At 43.0% G+C, this 17,724-nt stretch overlaps 1 protein-coding gene across 2 annotated transcripts in view; it reads right to left on the reverse strand.

The window, feature by feature from the left end:
- CPNE2 (copine 2) overlaps window positions 1–17,724 on the reverse strand; it is a 180,902-nt gene that overhangs the window by 23,790 nt on the left and 139,388 nt on the right. For both annotated transcript variants that reach the window (XM_073605522.1, XM_073605524.1), the window contains exon 12: window positions 4,795–4,849. In XM_073605522.1, the coding sequence (XP_073461623.1) occupies window positions 4,795–4,849 (55 nt within the window). The remainder of the gene's footprint in view (window positions 1–4,794; window positions 4,850–17,724) is intronic.

A 17,724-nucleotide genomic window follows, 5' to 3' on the forward strand; every position in this document is an offset into this window, starting at 1 on the left:
CGTGTGAGGGGCCCGCCAGTGTGAGGGGCCCACCTTACCGGCTGACTGTCCTGTCACTGTGTGAGTGTGTCCACAGTCCACTCTGGCTGGTGTTCGTCCGCCGCGGGGAGGGGGGCTTTCGCCCGCTGAGGGGGTACGGAGAAGGCAGAGGCAGTGCTGAGACTGTGGACCGCCCCGCCTATCCAGAGACATAGCGAATGTAGGGAGGTGGGGCGGACACTAAAAAATTAAGTCAGCAGACCTACTGACACCAAATGAGAGAAGGCGTGGAGGAGCTCTCCCCTCTGCAGCTGCGTGGAGTAACTGTACCGGCGTCTACCCATGAGGCAAGGCATCCTGGCGGGAGAAGGCATGGTGACGGAATTCTCAGGGAATTGATTGATTGACGGTAAGTCAATCAAGTGACATTTTGCAGAGCTGAGCAATCGGTCACAACCTCCACCACCTGTGCTTCTTACTGATCCTATCCCCCCCACCACTGATCCCATCACCTCTGTTGTAGAAGTAATGGGGGGGTATAGGGATGAGATCAGTGGTGGGGGGATAGGATCAGTAAGAAGCACAGGTGGTGGTGGGAGAGGATGGCACCACCACTGCTACCACCCCCCTTCAAGTACCACCACAGCCACCCCCCTCAAGTACCACTGCTGCCACCCCCCCAAGTATCACCGCTGCCACCCCCCCAAGTACCAATGCTGCCACCCCAGTACCACTGCTGCCACCCCCCAAGTACCACCGCTTGCCACCTCCCTCAAGTACTCCGCTGCTACTCCTCCCCCCCCAAATACCACCGCTGCCACCTCCCCCCAAGTACCACCACTTGCCACCTCCCTCAAGTACCTCCACTGCTACCCCTCCCCCTTAAGTATCACCGCTGCCACCCCCTCAACATTGACACCTTCCCTCAAGTACCACCGCTGCCACCAATAAATAATTAGTGCTTTTGTACTGTCCCATTTCAATCTGTAATTTCTTGTTTTTCAATTCCTTGCTTTTCAAGCTCGTGTTATATTGTCCAAACGTCGCGTTAATGTTTAAACACTGATTTTGTTGGAAATACCAATAAACATAACCTTATTGATAATTTGCATTTTTATTCTCGTGCGTGATTGTGTAGACAGGGCCCCCAGTGCACTGTATTGCCCGGGGCCTATAATGCTCTTAAGATGGCACTTGGTGGGGGGTCAGCCTGTCAGTGTTAAGACCATACGCCGCACACTGCATCAAATTAGTCTGCATGGCTGTCATACCAGAAGGAAGCCTCTTCTAAAGGTGATGCACAAGAAAGCCCAAAAACAGTTTGCTGAAGAGAAGCAGACATGGATTACTGGAACCATGTCCTGTGGTCTGATGAGACCAAGATAAACTTATTTGGTTCAGATGGTGTCAAGCATGTGTGGCAGCAACCAGGTGAGGAGTACAAAGACAAGTGTGTCTTGCCTACAGTCAAGCATGGTGGAGGGAGTGTCATGGTCTGGGGCTGCATGAGTGCTGCCGGCACTGGGGAGCTACAGTTCATTGAGGGAACCATGAATGCCAACATGTACTGTGACCTACTGAAGCAGAGCATGATCCCCTCCCTTCAGAGACTGAGCTGCAGGGCAGTATTCCAACATGATAACGACCCCAAACACACCTCCAAGACGACCAGTGCCTTGCTAAAGAAGCTGAGGGTAAAGGTGATGGACTGGCCAAGCATGTCTCCAGACCTAAACCCTATTGAGCATCTGTGGGGCATCCTCAAACGGAAGGTGGAGGAGCGCAAGGTCTCTAACATCCACCAGCTCTGTGATGTCGTCATGGAGGAGTGGAAGAGGACTCCAGTGGCAACCTGTGAAGCTATGGTGAACTCCATGCCCAAGAGGGTTAAGGCAGTGCTGGAAAATAATGGCGGCCACACAAAATATTGACACTTTGGGCCCAGTTTGTACATTTTCACTTAGGGGTGTACTCACTTTTGTTGCCAGCGGTTTAGACATTAATGGCTGTGTGTTGAGTTATTTTGAGGGGACAGAAAATTTACACTGTTATACAAGCTGTACACTCACCACTTTACATTGTAGCAAAGTATAATTTCTTCAGTGTTGTCACATGAAAAGTTATAATAAAATATTTACAAAAATGTGAGGGGTGTACTCACTTTTGTGAGATACTGTATATTGGGGACAGTGGAAAAGGGGGAGCATCAGAGAAGACAGGATCAAACAGACTTTTTACACAATGCAGAGGATTAACTCCTTAGGTTCCACAGTGAGTATAACAAGCATGTTTTACTGCATATTTAGACTGTCTTTACTGTTGTGGGTTTAGTATCACTTTAAGTGTCTAAAAAGTTTTTAAAGCCCAGTTGAGCTCTCAGTTTAAATCAGCTAAATACATTCCAGATTTATCAAAAAAAGATGTTTGGTGCCTTATAGTTCACGTTCTTTCTAAGGCAGCTACAGCCTAGGTAGAAAAGCCTGTCCCCTTCCAACATGCTACAGAGTGGGGAAGCAGTGATCTTTCTGTAGAGGTCCAACACGTCCCATGCCTGGTCAGAGCAAGAGCTCTCCAATCTACGGGGGGTGGGGATTAGCTTTGCTGACTGCAGAGCTATAGGCCTGATTCATTTAGAGCTTGTTAGACCTCTGCAGAGAGACCAGTGCTTCCCCACATATAGCATGGGTCCCACTCTGAAGCTGCTAGCAGGAGACAGGCTTTTCTACTTAGGCTTTAGAAAGAAATTTAACTGAAAGATATTAAACACATTTTTTTTTTAAATATAGGTTTATTAGGAGTTTTAATATACAAAGCGGTAACAACGAAAAATGTGACATTATGATGTAACAATCAAGAGGTACAAAAAAGTACAAAACGACTTGTTGAAAGCCAAAAACACACACAGTCATGGGTATAAAACATAAAAGCAAAACACATACCGACAGTAATACATTGGTAAGCTTTCTCACATGGAACGCACGGAGAAAACGAACCCAAGGGTTGGATGACTCTCAGTTGTCTAGTAATGTACTACGAAGTAACAGAAGTACTACGAGGAAGTAATTTTCAATGGCAGGTCTTGAGCATGTTTCTACACCCATTAACCTAACAGAGTGAACATAGAAGAAGGAAATATGGGGGGCTAGGCCCAGAGAATACACAGATCAAACAGAGGGGGGGGGGGATATATATGAAGAATAAGTACATGTATTAGAAATTGTGTATCATAGGGATAATATTTGCAATTTGCCCAGGGAATAACACATGTTGTTTTGATGCCCTTGGCATGTATTTAGCTGATTTAAACTGATTTTAAAGTGCTAATCTTTAAAATTAGTACTATAGGCCAAATCCTGGACCAACAGTCACTCAGTTTCTGCAAAAATTTATAGCATTTTGCAAACTCAAAAACTCAAATACTGTACACTATATTGTCAAAAGTATTGGGACACATGAACTTTAATGGCATCCCAGTCTTAGTCTGTAGGGTTCAATATTGAGTTGGCCCACCCTTTGCAGCTATAACAGCTTCAACTCTTCTGGGAAGGCTGTCCACAAGGTTTAGGAGTGTGTCTATGGGAATGTTTGACCATTCTTCCAGAAGCGCATTTGTGAGGTCAGGCACTGATGTTGAACGAGAAGGCCTGGCTCGCAGTCTCCGCTCTAATTCATCCCAAAGGTGTTCTATCAGGTTGAGGTCAGGACCGTGCAGGCCAGTCAAGTTCCTCCACCCCAAACTCCCTTATCCATGTCTTTATGGACATTGCTTTGTGCAGTGGTGTGCAGTCATTGGAGATAGCCCCTTGCTGTTTCATAAACTGTTCCCACAAAGTTGGGGGCATGAAATTGTCCAAAATGTCTTGGTATGCTGACGCCTTAAGAGTTCTCTAGACTGGAACCAGGGGTGGTGCAAGGATTTTTGACACCCTAGGCTAAACCTCATTTTGCCGCCCCCACTGACTCCACCCCCTTTGTCCTGCCCATGTGACAGGAGGCGGTGGCGCTATACAGGAAGCATCGGCTCTGCTTCCTTTAGCGCTGGCTCCAGTGCTGCGCCTCTAATTACACTACTGGTCAGACGAAGCAGCTGCCTGAGACAGAGTTAATTACATGCTGCAGCCTGCAGAGCATGCAGACACAAAGGGAAATTAGCGGCCGGGCACCCCTAGGCAGTAGTGCACCCTAGGCTGCCTAGTTTGCCCAGTGGTAGCACCGGCCCTGACTGAAACTAAGGGGCCAAGCCCAGCCCCTGAAAAACAGCCCAACACCATAATCCCCAATTCACTAAATGATTTGGTCCAGTGCACAAAGCAAGGTCCATAAAAACATGGATAAGAGAGTTTGGGGTGGAGGAACTTGACTGGCCTGCACTGCGTCCTGACCTCAACCTGATAGAACACCTTGGGGATGAATTAGAGCGGAGACTGCGAGCCAGGCCTTCTTGTCCAACATCAGTGCCTGACCTCACAAATGCACTTCTTGAAGAATGGTCAAATATTCCCATAGACACACTGCTAAACCTTGTGGACAGTCTTCCCAGAAGAGTTGAAGCTGTTATAGCTGCAAAGGGTGGGCCAACTCAATACTGTATTAGTATTTAAACTGTGCCTGCGCAATAAAAGTAACTACGGTATTTGCTATCCATGCAATTCTTATAATGTGCAAATCTCTTGCTAACAGTAAAGTGTCAATCCAAATGTGCAATACATGTTATAATGTGCAATATAGTGTATGTCTGCTTTAACCATGCACATGCAGTTCTATTCTTCCATACATACTAATACATCATCGCATAATGAGGGAAAATGATGTTACCTTCCAGTCTGGAGGCAGCTGTGCACCAAATCCTAATGCTGGAAATAGTTTATCTCTACAAATACAAGAAAAGAAAATTAGATAAACACAATAAGACCACAGGAAATGTGATGCTTTATCGCAGGATTCTATATATAATCTTACAATGCTAAAATCCTGTTTTCTAGGTGGGTGCAAAACTTGTACTGCAGGATATCAAAAATGGGTCTCATCTATCTTTATTAAAACAGTGCAAGAAAGTCCTCGGTGTTTCCTGATCAGCATTTGAAACTGACATTCATATCTACCTGATGGCATTTTTTTGTTTTGTTGTGTCTTTATTGTCGCTTAACATGAAAGCCATTAGAAAATCACAGGTCCTGACTTTCTGGTGGAGGTCAGAATGACACAGGCTCTCTAATGATTTATATATGTCTTGGTCAGCTTGTTTTTAGGAAAACCCGTCCTGGACACTGACACTAACTTCCTTTTGGAAATTCAAGATCGCAGATTGTTACACTGATTCAGGGGCTTCAATGCTGAGCCACTGGCCTAGAACAAGCATGCAGATATGAAAAGTCGTAAGTCCTTATTTGAATCCATGTTGCAGGTCAGTGACACAAAGTAATCAGCACTATGGCCTGGAGCACAGAAAATAGCATTTCAGAAGTCAGAGTACCAGTGGCTTCGCCTCCCTCCTCCTCCCAGGCGGCCAATAGGATCGCCTGTCCTTTCAGCCAAACGGGTGACGCGTCTCAAGGCCCGCTTCTGATTGGCTGGGGGAGAATCAGTGTGACAATAGTGAATATTCATTTGCTATTGTCACACAACTGGGTGGGCTCAGGGCACAGTTCTCTGCGCCCCGAGCCCACCCTGTCTTGAAGCCTATTAGAGCCTCTGGCTGTAAGAAAAAGCAAAAAACATTGGAATCCATGCGTCTGGCGCCCTGCGTGTAGATTAGGGGGCCGTACACATGGATGGGGGGACGCCCTAATGGATGGGCCGCCACTGCGAATACACCCACAAACCAGGGAAATTCTAAAGAGTGTCTATAGCACTCTTTAGATTTTCATTGTGCCTCCATACCTGTTTCCAACAGGTATATGAATTTGGGGCAAGCACTGCATGAGGAGGCGCACTGAGGCTGGAGTTCACCACCAATAAAAACAGGTGTAGTGGCGTTTCCACCGTCTCAATTTCCAGCTCCACCCGCGGCTCAGACTGAGGCTGCTGATGCCTCTGTAGAGCACAAACAACATGAAGAAAAGTCGTCACTTGGGATAACATGAAATAGCAGTCTGCCTTTATTGAAATATCATGAATAACAGCTGTGTAACAGCCAAGGCATTTCTGCTGTAAATTCAATGATTGGAAGCTATTTGACGTTATCCCGAGTGCCGACTTTTCCTCAAGGAGTTCCGCATCAGGACTGCTCCCCTTGTGATTGACAGAAGGCAGTGGGTGGTTTCCATAGCCAATAGACAGAAAGCTAATGGCTATAGAATCTGCCCACTGCCTGCTGTTAATCATAAGGGCAGAGCAGACACAATGGGGAACTGGCCCCTCAGCTTCCCCCATTGGCTGCCACCCACTATTTGCACCATTAGTTGCTAGGAGTCTGTTAACTGTGAAGCCAACCAACCAAGGACAGGGAGGGAGGGGGTAGCAGTGGCAAACATGCAATTCTGTTACACAGTGTACAGAGACAGGTACTCTACCTGTCTCTATGCCAACTCAGTGCTCGCCTTAATTACCTCCAGTTTAGTTATCTACAAACTGGAGGTAGTATTTTTTTAATTTAATGGCCCTATTAAAAACTACCGGAGTCTGCCGCACAAGCATGTTTAAGGCGTAACAGAGAAAAGCTTTATATCATGGGAAAAACAGAAACTCCATGCAAAAAAATACCATGATGGGGATTATTTCAAGAACCTCAGTGCTGCCAAGTACTGAGCCACCATGCTGCTTATAATATTTTCAGTGTGAACCATAACACTTGATCTTGTTTCTTCCAACACGCAATCATGTCAAGTATTATATTTGATCCTTTATAGATTCAAACAGGCTGATCCTACAAACTAAAAATACACATTTAAACTGACGCCTTTGGAACATGTTTAAAAGAATGGTGAACAGAAAACGACAGCAAAGTATATCAGTCCCATAGGGTAACCAGTGTCGTTTATACGGAGCAAAGAAGCGGAGCAATGCATTTGGCAGCTGCAACATTTTTGCTCCATTTTTTTTTTTTATTTGTACCAATACTTGTACATCAATCTCCCATAGTTATGTATTATACTATTACAAATGAACTATTACAGTGAAATGCTATCCTATATAAAAATGAAGATCAGACTCTAAAGTAATATGTACTTTCCAGCTTTAATTTGTTAACAAGATTTTGAGCCCTTTTCTATGTATATTATTGTAGCTTTTAAAACATGAATTTCTGTCATTTGACAGAAATCCATTTTTCTCTCCCAGCAAGCAGCAGAAAACAAATGAGCATGTTACCGTGGTAACTGTTGTGCGGAGTCTGTATTAGACTAGCCGTTTAATAGAGAGGCTGAACAAGTTTCCTGTGCAGGCTGATCCTTATATTGAGGCATGTTTCCCTTTCATTGGGGGATTATCAATATATTCTTCATTATGGAATAGTAAATGAGACAACTGACACAAAAAAGTTAAACCCTGATAAACATGCAGATTCTTCATACAAATACAATACATCACCTGTATGACTTTATATAACAGCAAGCTAAATAAGGCAGAGGTGTTTAAATACTTTAAGTGTATTATTATGAGTAAAGCCTAGTACACACAATGAGAATATTGGACGAATGATCGTCCATTTTTTTTTTTGGATGCTAATCTTCATATCGAAAACGAATAGGTTACTAAAGTACGACAATTCTCGTACGACAGAATACAATTTCGGAAGGAATGCAATGTGTTGTAGTGTATTTGTATTGTATTTTCAAATGAGAACTGTACTGATTAAACTAAAATCGTACGATGAAGTTTGTTCCTTCAGAAAATTTCAGACGACAGCTGTGTACTAACGATCAGACTATTGTACGATCGCTTCGAAAGTAGTATTTTTTTGTACGATATTCTGATCGTGTGTACGGGGCTTTAGGGTTTAAATAAAGTATGATAGTTAATGTGCATCACATTCATATGTTTTAGTTGATTGTAGTATTCAGTTTTCAGTGATAAAGTAGGGAAATTTATTCCAGGGAAGGAGATCTTTTTTGGTGAAATCAAAAGTTTTTAACTGAATAAAAGGTTCCTTTTTTCTATTTTTGTTGCTAAACTTGTATTACCAAGCATGACCACCAGATGGCAAAGCAGAGACTACGGAAAACTGTAAGCTTAGCATTTAAAAACGGTAACGGTTCAGAATCAGCAGACTGATGGTGACCATATACACGCTTCGAAACATGATTGATTTATTTTCCAATTGATCTCTCCAGATATAGGAATAAATCGATCTATGTTGTTGACAACCTTAAATCATAATGCCACACATGGGGAAGTGAATTTTGGGGGATAGCTCATACGTTATTGATCACATCTCTGTTTTCACCATGCAATCTAATAATCTGAACAATCAAAATAAGATCAAATTCATGACCAAAGCATCTCAGTGCTGGCGATCGATATATATTTCTGCCCTGGCAGACAAACTCCATTTGATTGAATCTGATCTCAGATAAAGTCTAAATTGATTGGAAGAGAAGTTATACATATTCAATTTTTTGCACCCTTACATATAGGTCAATCATAAGTGATCAAAAAAAAAAAAAAAATAGTCATCAGTCAATCCTGTATTTTCTTTGGAGTCAATCAAATCTGGGGCTGAAACAACTAATCGAATTATAATTGATCATGAAAAGTTGTCAAGTATTTTCATAATCAATTAGTTGGTCAGATGATTATTTGACCTGCATACAAAATGCATCATTGTTTACAGTGCAGCACACATACAGCTCAGTACGCCTATCATACATGTACAATAAGTGCCTGAGAAAGTGTGAATATGTGAGGACTGAGGAGCAATGACTCATGGGACACGTAGTCCTTGGCAGGAGAAAGAAGTGAGTGGTTCTAAAGGCAGAAGTTTGTTTTACCTCGCTTAATTTTTATTTCTGGAGCCTCTAAAGCATTGCACCTGCAATCAGCAGATCGCTGGTGCTATGCAGGCCTCCTGCAGACCTGCCAGTGTATCTGTGTGAACTATATAATGGTCAATCAGCGCAAATACAAACTGATAAATCAATAAAGCAGCTTAACACTCAGGGTCAAAATATCAAATCCCAGCATAAACCTAAAATGTAATAGTGCAGTGCTAAAACATCAAATATTGCACACAAAGATAAATAAAGTTAATATAGAGCAGGGCACACAGCTTGCCCATACATTGTACGGACAAGCAGGAAGACTCAATGAACTACCACAAAGCTCCACAGCGTCGTGGTAGTTTATTGTAAGGCTGTCAGGACTAGTAGTTTTCCATTTACAGAATTGTGACAGCTAGCAGGGGGAGAAAATCCCCCGCTAGTTGTCACAATAAGGGATGGGATGGGGTGGGGGTGGGGGTGCAGGGGCTGGTCTGTTCATAACATGTTACACCCTAAATATTTAAAATGATTATATCTATGCAAAAAATGTCTCAGCCTCCAGTTCTACTTTGTATAAAAGATTTATATCACCCTTCGCCCTTCATATAGCTTCATGCATGTCTGACACCCAGTTACTTTCACTGTTTCACAGTATAAATGAACCCCTTATAGTAGTGAATATCTGCTGTTTTTGTAAAGTCTTTGTACATTCGGTGGCGCATGATTCAGTAATGATTTTTGAAATGTCAAAGATCTAACCCTGATTGTGCTCTTTGCTGACATTATAGTCATTATCCTCCCCTGCAGGTAGCTATAGAATTCCTTTTATTATATATAAACATTATAGAGAAATACACAAATCACTACATCATATTACAAATATGAGCAGAATAGAAACAATTAAAATCTGTTACATAATGTTGCATCTTAATCTCATAACCACAAAAAAATACCTAACTGCATTTATCTTGGCTTTCATACAGTAAAATGTAATGAGCAATTTTTATTTACCAAGATCTATCTACTCAGCCGACTACATAATATTTCTATGACTACTCTGATAAGGAAATTGGCATTAGACCGTGAACAGCGCAGCAATATATTTGGAAATATGATTCCTATGTCATGTGACTGTTCGGTGAATGCTTCTGCACATAGCTGGACACACTGTGTAAAGTACGCTTCTTGCTTGCTTAAAATATATCATATATGCTTTCCATACACATCACTGATAAAAAAAATGTAATATAACAAAAGTATCAATAAAAGAATTGCATCTTTTACACACCATAGCACTAAATGGGCAGTTTGATCAATAAATGATCACCACTGGTCCTTGTGGAAAATCTAAATCAAAAAGTTTCTGTCTGTGTGGAAAAATTGTTTTTCAAGCTAAAGAACATTTGAAACAATCAAAATATCTGATTGATCCTTGGCTCATTTATTTGTTCGGCCAACAAGTTTTAGGGCAGGGATTCTCAAACTACGGCCCTCCAGCTGTTGCGGAACTACACATCCCATGAGGCATTGTAAAACACTGACATTCACAGACATGGCTAGGCATGATGGGAATTGTAGTTCTTGAACAACTGAAGGGCCATAGTTTGAAGACCCTTGTTTTAGGGCCAAATCAGAATAGTGATCCTGTCACTGCTGACGACTTGCCTGCAACAAGATTGCTAAAGCAAGCTCTCACCTGCTGCTATGGCGTCATGTGCTCCCTGAAGAATGTCGATGGCCAATGAAGCAGCAGTGACAGAATGACTATAAAAGCAGGTGGATGTTCTCTCTGATCTCTAAGTGGTCTTCTTGCTGGTGAGTTGCTGCCATTGAAAGGCGAAAGGCTTACTAGTGTAGGCTGGAGCACCCCATCCCCACGCCATTACCTCTTATTAGTGTCCACCTGTGTTATAGGAGGAGTCCTTTAGTTCTCCCACATAGAGGAGTGTACAGTGCCTTGCAAAAGTATTCACCTCCTTGGCTTTTTACCTATTTTAGTACATTACAGCCTTTGCTTCAATGTTTTTTAATCTGAATTATATGTGATGGATCAGAACACAATAGTCTAAGTTGCTGAAGTAAAATTAGAAAAATATATACATTAAACTATTTTTCAGAAATAAAAAAATGATAATTGACATGTGCGTATGTATTCACCCCCTTTGTTATGAAGCCCATAAAAAGCTCTGGTGCAACCAATTACCTTCAGAAGTCACATAATTAGTGAAATGATGTCCACCTGTGTGCAATCTAAGTGTCACATGATCTGTCATCACATATACACACCTTTTTGAACGGCCCCAGAGGCTGCAACACCTAAGCAAGAGGCACCACTAACCAAACACTGCCATGAAGACCAAGGAACTATCTAAACAAGTAAGGGACAATGTTGTTGAGAAGTACAAGTCAGGGTTAGGTTATAAAAAAATATCCAAATCTTTGATGATCCCTAGGAGCACCATCAAATCTATCATAACCAAATGGAAAGTACATGGCACAAAAGCAAACCTGCCAAGAGATGGCCGCACACCAAAACTCACGGACCGGGCAAGGAGGGCATTAATCAGAGAGGCAGCACAGAGACCTAAGATAACCCTGGAGGAGCTGCAGAGTTCCACAGCAGAGACTGGAGTATCTGTACATAGGACAACAATAAGCCGTACGCTCCATAGAATTGGGCTTTATAGCAGAGTGGCCAGAAGAAAGCCATGACTTTCAGCAAAAAACCAAACAGCACGTTTTGAGTTTGCGAAAAGGCACGTGGGAGACTCCCAAAATGTATGAAGGAAGGTGCTCTGGTCTGATGAGACTAAAATTGAACTTTTTGACCATCAAAGAAAACGCTATGTCTGGCGCAAACCCAACACATCACATCACCCAAAGAACACCATCCCCACAGTGAAACATGGTGGTGGCAGCATCAGGCTGTTGGGATGTTTTTCAGCAGTCGGGACTGGGAAACTGGTCAGAGTTGAGAGAAAGGTGGATGGTGCTAAATACAGGGATATTCTTGAGCAAAACCTATACCACTCTGTGTGTGATTTGAGGCTAGGACAGAGGTTCACCTTCCAGCAGGACAATGACTCCAAACACACTGCTAAAGCAATACTTGAGTGGTTTAAGGGGAAACTTGTAAATGTGTTGGAATGGCCTAGTCAAAGCCTAGACCTAAATCCAATAGAAAATCTGTGTTCAGACTTAAAGATTGCTGTTCACAAGCGTAAACCATCCAACTTGAAGGAGCTGGAGCAGTTTTGCAAGGAGGAATGGGCAAAAATCCCAGCGATAAGATGTGGCAAGCTCATAGAGACCTATCCAAAGCGACTTGGAGCTGTGATAGCCGCAAAAGGTGGCTCTACAAAGTATTGACTTTAGGGGGTGAATAGTTATGCACATTGACTTTTTTTGTTATTTTTGTCCTATTTGTTGTTTGCTTCACAATAAAAAAAAAAAAATCTTCAAAGTTGTGGGCGTGTTCTGTAAATTAAATGATGCGAATCCTCAAACAATCCATGTTAATTCCAGGTTGTGAGGCAACGAAAACACGAAAAATGCCAATGGGGGGGAATACTTTTGCAAGGCACTGTATTTCTCCCATGATTGAGAAGCAGGATCTTCCATTCTATGAATAGTGTAGGACCCACTGATAATGGGGTACTTTGATGCAGTAGTGGGCTTAAGCACTATGTGGCCATATAGTGTGACCAAATCCCCATAATTTTTGTTTATTTGCTGAATATGTTCAGGTGTTTTAAATAGCCTTGCAGGATTTAAATGTAATTTTAGTATGTGTGCGCAGTAATCTTTTCCTCTCTTTCCTTAGGAGGAGTGTCTGGTTCCTCCTCCAAAATTTGCCCGGGAGTCCTTACACATCAATGGGAGTCTTTCACCAGTAGTCAAGCCAAATTCTGAGGTAATCCTTTAAATTAATGTGAATCCAGATTGGAGAATTTGAATATATAGGCAGAGAAGGAACATTTACTCCTTAGAAAAAGCTAGGAACATTTACTTCTTTGAAAAAGTTATAGTGGTGAAACGTTGGGTAACATGATTGGATGACATAGATTCCCTGTTAAAAGAACACATCTACTTTGCATGGAATATTTCATATACCTTGACAGATCTGAACCATTGAGAAAAGGATAACCAAGGAGGCACATTGTATTTGTGGACTTTTTCCAGAAGCAAGACGGCTGGTGCAAACACTCCCAACACCTAGGGATCGGATACTGACGAGGAGATTGTGGCAACGTGACTTTTGGCAGTAACTCCATGGGGCACACAGATCAGAGTACATCAAGTTTAGCTGTACATCACAATTGTGTAGAAATACCTCAAAACTTGACATTACCAGTTGGGGACCTGGCTTGATTTTTGTGCATTGTACTATGGAACAGTGCTATTACCAATAATGAAAGGAATGGTCCTGGAATGAACTCAGAGAGTCTGTTTGTTTAGCATCCAAGAAGAAGTTTTGTGTTTAATGTGTTTTTAATATGTTATGAAATAATTGTTACTAAGTTTTTATTCTTGAGAATTCATTTCAAGTTTGCTGCTGGTGTACAAAATATGTTAAAGTGGTAGTAAACTCCAAAAAAAAGCCAATAAGGATTTGGATCTATATGCGAGCTACTCCTGTAGGGGTTAAAGGAGCTGGTGAGTGGGGACCCAAGAGTGGGAGCACGAAAGTCACCTGCTGAAATCTGCTAGCACCATTCACACTGGAATTGTTGATTTTTTGCCTTTGTTTTTTGATTTTTTTTTGTGCACTTTTTTGCACAATTCTCTGTGCACTTTGTATGTAACCTGCTTGTGGTTTTTTTGGACATTTATAGAGCATTAACACATGGACTGCATACTGCTATACACATACTGTATATACTCGAGTATAAGTCGTTCCGAGTATAAGTCGAGGCCCTAATTTACCACAAAAAAATGGGAAAAACGTATTGACCCGAGTATAAGACGAGGGTGTTAAATGCACAGCTACTGTAAGTGGAAAAGAGGGTCAGCAATGCCCATTTGCAGCCTCTCTGTGCCCATTTGCAGCCATAGGTCCCCTGAGCTTCAAACTCTGTAGTTAAGGGTCCCTAGATGCCCCCTAGCTGCAGCCAAAATTTGGGGTCTCTGGACCCAAAGGGTCTCGAAATGACATTGCTACTTTACAGGAAAAAGAAAAGAATTTACCCAGGAAGAGCGACCGCGATATGCCAGCGCCGAGCTGGCTCATTGGGAAATGAAAAATGTTTTTTTTTTCTTTCCCAGTGGACGACAAGCAATACTGACATGTGTTTGGTATGAAGAGGCCGGAGAGAGCAGAGAAGTCGGAAGAGACCCCCGAAGTCTGAAGAAAACTCCTGGAGCTGCCTAATAAATTACTTTAAAAACCTGTGTAGTGTGTTTTTTTATTGACACTTTTTTTCCCCCAGGTGAATGGGTAGGGGTACGATGTACCCCATACTCATTCACATAGAGTGGGGGGCCTGGATCTGGGGGCTCCCTTATTAAAGGGGGCTCCCGGATTACGATAAGCCCCCCGCCCGCAGACCCCGACAACCAACGGCCAGGGTTGTCGGGAAGAGGCCCTTGTCCTCATCAACATGGGGACAAGGTGCTTTGGGGTGGGGGGCCGCAGGGTGCCCCCCTTCCCCCAAAGCACCCACCCCCCCATGTTGAGGGCATGCGGCCTGGTACGGTTTAGGAGGGGGGGGGCGCTCGCTTGTCCCCACCCCTTTCCTGACCAGCTGGGCTGCATGCTCGGATAAGGGTCTGGTATGGATTTTGGGGGGGGACCCCCACTCCATTTTTTCGGCGTGGGGGTTCCCCTTAACATCCATACCAGACCTAAGAGCCTGGTATGTTCAGCTCTCTGTCCTGGAGGCGACTTCAAGTTGTGTTGTAAGTCGCGCTGAAGTCGCCCCAAGTCGCGCTGTGATTCATACTCAAGTCGTGTCCAAGTTGCCTCCCAAAGTTGCACTGGAAGTCGTGCTGCCCCTGTGTGAATGGGCTCTCACTGTTGTGTTTATATTTAGTGTTTAATTTATCTGGTATTACCTACATTTGTAGTGGGGATGAATGGAGATTTACCCTTCATATTCCTGTACTAGGAGGTCTGGTCTTACATAGGCGTGTTTACATACTGCTACCCTCACACGCAGTTCATGGTGAGGTTTTAGCAGGTAATCACGCCCTTGTGAATTTCTTCATCACATCATCTGGTTTGTTACAGCCATATAAATAGAGACCTGATAGATCACTCTTCGGGTTATAGGTAGTGCCACTGACCCCTACTTCGATTCTTCTTTTCAAAGTTATAATGTGCTAGTATGCATCCTAGTACCTTAAAACGAAGCCCTCCAGCGGCGTGCTGTCACCTCTGACAGGGCTTCCATCTTCACCCAGTCTTCCTTCCGTGTTCACGGGCTGCGGCCACTTAAATGGCCGAGCCTCGATATTGTCACTCTCGCGCATGCGTGCGGGGGTCACTGTTTACAGCACAGGTCTCTGAGGGAAAGGCATGGGTGTGTTGTTCTTTCAGAGCGCATGCGCAAGTAACGACACTGGTGGCTACACAGGGAAATATCTCCTAAATGGTGCACGTTTAGGAGATATCACATCATGAACCTGTTTTCTTGATGTCCTAATAAGCATTTATTTTTAAAAAAATTTAAAGACTGAACAAAAAGACTAATTTGTATAAAAATCAATGTTCTTACTGGTGTGAGGCAGTTATATATTGGCATTAAAAAAAACAAAAGAGAAACCTCCCAAAACCTTTTTTTGCAATAATTTAACGAAGTCTCAGTATACTAATATTTAGTATGGCTGTGCTTGGATTATGGTCCACCATAGAAACAAGACAACAATTATGTATTTCCAGTTGGACTCAAACCATTTAAATAATGCCAGTCAGGAAAAACATATTAGCTATTAGCAGTAACCTAACTCCCCACAGACAATGTAACCCAATCTAAGATGGATTGCTCTGGATGACCCACTATAGGGATCAATACATCGTCACGCATTAATCCGTGTCATTAGGAGGCATGTGAAGATATGTCTTCATCATAACGGGAAGATAAAATGGGAGAAGATGAGAATGCCAATAAAATGTTGCTACAATAGGCTATTTAGTATGTAATGTTAAATTTAATTAAAAAAAAAGCGTAAACTAAAACTTTATGTGCATTTTCGAGAATCCCTCGTTGTCTTTGTCAGACAAAGAGGCTTTAGGGAACTGTCTCTTACGCAAGGCTTTTTCATTACTGGAACTTGTAGGCAAAAAGCTTAAAGGACAGCTTCTGTACCTTTTGTAAATGTCCTTTAAAGAGTTAGTACCCCCCCCCCCCCCCAAAAAAAAAAATTATAGTCTCTACAACAAATATTGTGTGCCTTTTAGTCTTTAATACACTGAATTTATATGAAAATGCCGGCTGATTCTACCAGTAAATTCCCGTCATTTGCTGACGATAGCAACTATCTGTAAGCTCAGCAACCCCCTGCAACATTGCCACTACTTATGAGTATGCTTCCAGGGTCCACAAAGGTAACTCTAGTCCAAACAACCCAGACTTTGGGCGGAACCAGTCTGAATTGCTGTGAATTTTAAAGACAGGAGGTGCCACCGTCAATCAAACACTGTTATCCGCCCTGTCAGGATGTCAGTGCTGATGGTGACATGGGCAGCTGAGAGCCTAAAAAGGCAGGTTGGAGTATTTGACAGTTGGCATCCTGTCCTGTAGCCAGGGCCGGGACAAAGGGTGGGCAAGGAGGGACAGCTACCCTGGGCACAACAATGTATTGCAGGGATGGGGGTGCCCTGTGCCAGTTTCTTCTTTTAAAAGGCTGACAGGAGTAGTGACAGCGACATCACTGCTAACCCTAAGGGAAGGGGGGAGGGGGGGACGCAGCCTGGCATCTTAGCCCTTGACGCTGGATGGCCTTGTCCTGGCACTGCCTGTAGCCCAGATTTCACCATTATGACTGGCAGTCTCCGCCTCAGCCTTTCAAGCTGTGGGGAGAAGTGGGGACCATGTGGTCACAGGACCATGCATAAAAAACTCGAATTAATGGTAAATAAAGAGAATTTTAATTAATGAAAAATGGGATACATGGGATGCACTTTGTGCTAAGTGTGTTATTTGTTTCAGTGGTTTTTGCAATCACATACACCTATAATCAGTCCTTAACCCCATGAGTGCTGCTGATTCTACCATTAATCTTGGCGCCTGTTCCAGCGATCCTTAGTGTGCTGCTCCACCTGGAGTTGTACTCATAGTGGCCTAAAGCAGTCCTCCAAAGTATGGCTCTCCCCATTGGACTTAGTGGGGGCACGGCACTTATGCACAAGAGGAAGAGGACACTTCTGGGAGAAAATGTGTGGCTCTCCATGGATCAGCACAGTGAGAACTGCTGGAATGGAGGAAAAGGTAAATGTTATACAAGCAGCACTCAGGGAAAGGGGGGCAGTGTTTATGGGACAACTGTTCCAAAGCTACAGCTGTCCTTTAAGTAACATACTTCTTCCTTATCACCTCTTTTTGACAACATGTTTTCCCGGTCCTAAGCAGGCCTCATATGTTGTGATTATGTGTAAATAACCTTTATATGAGATAATTATTTCCACTGATGATGGCAAAAGAATTGTAACCAATAATTATACAGGGAAAATATGCCTCTTTGCCTCAGATGCGTATAGGCATGTGCCTACAAAGCCTAATTGTACATCAAGCTTTGCTCTTACCTCTGCAGGTGATTGTTTTTTTCTTAGATTAGAGCAAATAGAATACAGAAGGTCTCTTACCAGAGCTACAATGAGGGGGACACT

This window comes from Aquarana catesbeiana, linkage group LG11 (genome assembly GCF_042186555.1).
Source record: "Aquarana catesbeiana isolate 2022-GZ linkage group LG11, ASM4218655v1, whole genome shotgun sequence".
In the NCBI taxonomy this organism is placed as follows: domain Eukaryota; kingdom Metazoa; phylum Chordata; class Amphibia; order Anura; family Ranidae; genus Aquarana; species Aquarana catesbeiana.